Raw genomic sequence first — 4865 nt, 5'->3', positions numbered from 1 at the left:
AATCAAACAGGTGTTAGGTAAACTTGTCTCCCCCTCTGAAACCTTTTAGTGGGATATCCTTAAGGTAAGAGAACCACAAAGAAGGGTACACATGGGGGACAGGGGGAGGAGTAGCATTGGAGAGTCTCAGGGAGGTAGCCCCCTGGGGAGACCCCAGAGTCGTAGAAAGTCGAGGGGGTGCGGTGTAGGGTGTTGGACTGATGTTATCAAACCTATCTGGTTGGATGGATTGATGGATGGATGGACTTAAAGGTACATGAGACAAAATAGATGCGCCAATTTCTAAAGACATTGATAACCAAATAAGTTTCTACTTTTTTATGCACCTTTCAAATGTCTAGTTTAAAGACATCTAAAAATGCTAATGCAATCCCCCCGCCCTCTTGATCGCCAAAATATCATCTGTATGGCAAAGCAGTTGGATAAGCAAGTAGGTCTGCGCTGACCATGCAGAGTAGGTCAGTCTGCAGTACTGACCTTGCAGGTGCGCACTTATATTTATCGATCGATTGTGTTCCCTGTGTGTACTGGCGATACATTAAATGCGTGGCAACTTGATACAGCTTGATAATTTTTTCAAAGGCTTTTCAAACGATGCAGTGCGTCCGTGATGTGCGGCGCTGCGTGTTTTCCTATGTTGTGTACCATATAGAAGGCTCTGTACTGCGTTGTGCCCAAAAAATCGTCCCTCTCCTACAAACCTTAATGATTATAATTAAACGATTAATTAGAATTAACACTGCGTTGTATCTCAAAATCAATTGAAAGTGTTCTGCATTGTCTTTTCACTGCTTCTCTCAGGGTTTTTTTAGTTTGAATTTTGACATACGCGTACGTTGATTTTACGCACTGCGCTTCTTTCAGTTTTCGTTTACATTTTGGCATACGTTGATCTCTTGATCTATCCCTTTTAGTGCTATTTGAGGGAGTTTGCGTTGTTTTATTTTTCAAGACGTTAGTCCCCCACCCAACTGCTGGGCACTCAGACAGCACTCCTGAGGCCGTGACCACGTGGGATCCTTTGTTTACTATCAAATGAAAATAAAAACAAAAGAAGTTCACATTTCACACCAGCACAACACCCACAACTCCCCCTGACTATGCCCACTTCTATTTTGAGACAGACCAAATCCTACATTTTTCTGATATCCACCTTTCAATTAACTAAAACCCCGCATGAACTTGATTTGGTCTGTCTTGATCTGATCCCCAACCTTTATACTGCACCTTCACCCCTCCCCCCACATACACCAATAGAGCCCCTGCACACACGTTTAACTCCCCAATATGATCAAGGATATCCCATTAGAAACTTGGGACGGGGATAAGTAAATTAAAAGGTTTCGACCCTCTTTCATGACGAAATCCAAAATGCAATCAAACAGGTGTTAGGTAAACTTGTCTCCCCCTCTGCAACATTTTAATGGGATATCCTTAAGGTAAGAGAATCACAAAGAAGGGTACACATGGGGGACAGGGGGGAGGAGTAGCATTGGAGAGTCTCAGGGAGGTAGCCCCCTGGGGAGACCCCAGAGTCGTAGAAAGTCGAGGGGGTGCGGTGTAGGGTGTTGGACTGATGTTATCAAACCTATCTGGTTGGATGGATTGATGGATGGATGGACTTAAAGGTACATGCGACAAAATAGATGCGCCAATTTCTAAAGACATTGATAACCAAATAAGTTTCTACTTTTTTATGCACCTTTCAAATGTCTAGTTTAAAGACATCTAAAAATGCTAATGCAATCCCCCCGCCCTCTTGATCGCCAAAATATCATCTGTATGGCAAAGCAGTTGGATAAGCAAGTAGGTCTGCGCTGACCATGCAGAGTAGGTCAGTCTGCAGTACTGACCTTGCAGGTGCGCACTTATATTTATCGATCGATTGTGTTCCCTGTGTGTACTGGCGATACATTAAATGCGTGGCAACTTGATACAGCTTGATAATTTTTCAAAGGCTTTTCAAACGATGCAGTGCGTCCGTGATGTGCGGCGCTGCGTGTTTTCCTATGTTGTGTACCATATAGAAGGCTCTGTACTGCGTTGTGCCCTAAAGGTTGTGCCTCTCCTACAAACCGTAATGATTATAATTAAACGATTGATTAGAATTGACGCTGGGTTTTTTTTCTCAATATCAAAGTGCTCTGCGGTTTCTGCACTGTTTTTTCACTGCTTCTTTCAGTTTTAGTTTAAATTTTGGTGGGTGCTTTTACATGATCAGTACATTGCACCTTTCTAGCATGTGATGAAGAAAAGTTTTACCCGGTAACACATTTTATAAGCAGAATGAGTATAAAACTCATCAAATATGCTCAACAATGTATGGCTTGATCAAAAGCAGTTTTATTTTCAAACTGTGAAACGAGTCCCAAACCTTCAACCAACTCCGACTTGCATAGTTATAACATTTTAAGGTAAGAATTAATCACCAGATAAACTACTAGTAACGACAATGTATTAGAATATTGGCATTCAGTCAGAGTAAGAAGTAAGACTATGTAGAAATGTTAAGACGCATTACTCTATCGTCTAACAGTATAACAACCAGTACAATTGTAACTGTACGAAATAGCATTTTACCTTTACTGCAACGCTAAGAACGATGTGCTTTGTAAGATGTTTACAGAATTGTAAGGTAACGACTGATTTTATGACATACATTCCATATCCTACATATAGGATACTGAGTAGATACTTAACCTCAAGAACTAGACTAGACTAGACTAAACTTAACTTAACTTAATAACTAAACTAAACTAAGTTGCAAATCCCCATCATGCTCGTGCCTCATAACAACCAACGATTTATCAATGTTCCCCATCAGTAGATAGTTAACCTCAAGAGCTAAACTAAACTAAACTAAACTAAACTAAACTAAACTAAACTACACTAAACTAAACTAAACTAAACTAAACTAAACTAAACTAAACTAAACTAAAAGTTACAAATCCCCATCATGCTCGTGCCTCATAACCGCCAACGGTTTATCAACGTTCCGCATCAGGTGGAAATAGAAGTTCATCACCCTCTCGTAGTCCTCGATGGAGATCCTCTCGTTCACGCCGTGAAATCTCGAGAAGTCTTCTGGACTCATGACGTTCGGAGAAAACCGGTAGATGGCGCTCGTGAGGTTCCAGTAGTGACGAGTATCTGTTGCGGAAGGAACGGAAAATTGTTGAAACGCAGGAAATGAAAGGAGACGTGCCAAAGTGAATTAAATGATAAATGATAAAGAAAATGAGCTCATCTTCTGACACACCTGTTTTTTCCTCGATATTAGATAATTCAAAAGGAAACTACAATTTCAAATGAATATACGGAAGATGGACATACATGGGGCACAACAAAACCAAGTAAAACAATACTATATCATTAGGCTCGCCACAGAGGCGTCACCAAAAACTGGACAATTTGTACAGGAGAAACACACCTGTGTTGCCTATCAGAACAAATGGTGCCACAAGTGAGTCCGGGTAGACCTGTTGGATACTTTCTTGTATCACCATGTATGCTGGAGACTCCGGGCCACTGGGAGAGATGGGCGCAGGAACTACAGCTTTGACGACCTCCATCTTGACCCTGGGATCGTTGATGACCTTGACGTCGTGATCTAGAACTTCCTGGATCGTCTGTTTGGGGTGAACTCGGTGGTTCACGATGGCGACTGCTTCGGGAGCGATGACGTTGTCCTTGATCCCGGCGTTAAAACGTGTGACGGCCGTAGTGGTTCGGCATAAAGCGTTAGTGCCAGCCTTCTGGGCCAGACTCCATCGAATAACGGGTGTGAAGAACCACAGGTTAGAAATCATCACACGATGGGGGAGGCTCATTTCGGTAGCAAGGTGCACAGCAAAGTCTCGCTCGGGACCAGAACCCCAGAGGTTCGGCTGTGGGTTTCTTTCCAAGTTGGTAACGGCCTGGGACAGAACGCCTATAGCCGACGCTTTCTCAGGCATAGACCCGTGTCCTCCCTTCATTCGCACACTGAGCTTCACTGTTAAGTAGCCCTTCTCTGTAACGCTAAGAAGGGCCACTTTCTTTGCCACCCCTGGCACGTAATCTTTGGTTACGGTAAAGCCCTCGTCTAGGAGAAACTCAAGTTTCACTCCACGACTCTCCAACAGTTCTGCAATTCTCTTCGCTCCGTATTGTCCTGAAACTTCCTCGTCATGTCCATACGCAAGGTACAGTGTTCGTTTCGGTCGATGGCCTCTCTTCAGGTGAAACTCCAAGGCCTCCAGCTGCCCCATGACGTTGTGTTTGCAATCTATGGTCCCCCTGCCGTACAAAAATCCGTCTTTTTGCTGCCCGGAAAACGGCTCCGCGTCCCAGCCAGGTTCCTCTGTAACGGGAACTACATCAAGGTGGCCTGCAAGGAGACCAGGTTTCAGAGAGCTATCCGAACCCTCCACACGATACAGGAGACTAAAGTTTCCAACAACCTCCCTCGTCACTATCGGGGAGGAGTGAACAACGGGGAAACTCTCGCGGATAAAGGCGATGAACTTGAGTAGTTCCTCGGGCGTTCCTCGTCCCGGTTCGTACGAGATCGTGCGGAAGGTTACCGCCCGGCTGAGCTTATCCAGCCTGTCCTTGGTGGCGGGGATGAAGTCCTGATCGGTGGCGTTACAAGGCGGTGGGCGCGTCTGGTAGGAAGGGAACGTGACGGTTCGGACCACCACAATAACAACGAAACACATCAAGGGAAGGCAAACCCACTGCAGCAGCCTTTTAGCAGTAGACATGACAGTACCTTATCATGGCCGTGATCTGGACTAAGTAGACAACACTGCTAAACATAACACAGCAGAAATAGCTCTCAGCTACAAAGCGAGCTTCAGTTTTGTTGTCTGTAAAAAATTAAG

General features: G+C 44.3%; 1 protein-coding gene across 1 annotated transcript; it reads right to left on the bottom strand.

The window, feature by feature from the left end:
• Positions 1-2831: 2831 nt before the first annotated feature.
• Positions 2832-4865, bottom strand: LOC136438135 (N-fatty-acyl-amino acid synthase/hydrolase PM20D1-like). Its single transcript, XM_066432853.1, has 2 exons — positions 3431-4865; positions 2832-3150 (listed from the first exon to the last, which is right to left on the bottom strand). The coding sequence occupies exons 1-2, from the start codon at positions 4743-4745 to the stop codon at positions 2942-2944; spliced, it is 1524 nt and encodes a 507-aa protein (XP_066288950.1). The 5' UTR covers positions 4746-4865; the 3' UTR covers positions 2832-2941.

Source organism: Branchiostoma lanceolatum, chromosome 7 (genome assembly GCF_035083965.1).
Source record: "Branchiostoma lanceolatum isolate klBraLanc5 chromosome 7, klBraLanc5.hap2, whole genome shotgun sequence".
Lineage (NCBI taxonomy): Eukaryota > Metazoa > Chordata > Leptocardii > Amphioxiformes > Branchiostomatidae > Branchiostoma > Branchiostoma lanceolatum.
The sequence above is the reverse complement of the archived record's forward strand: the minus strand, read 5'-3'. Positions and strand labels throughout refer to the sequence as shown.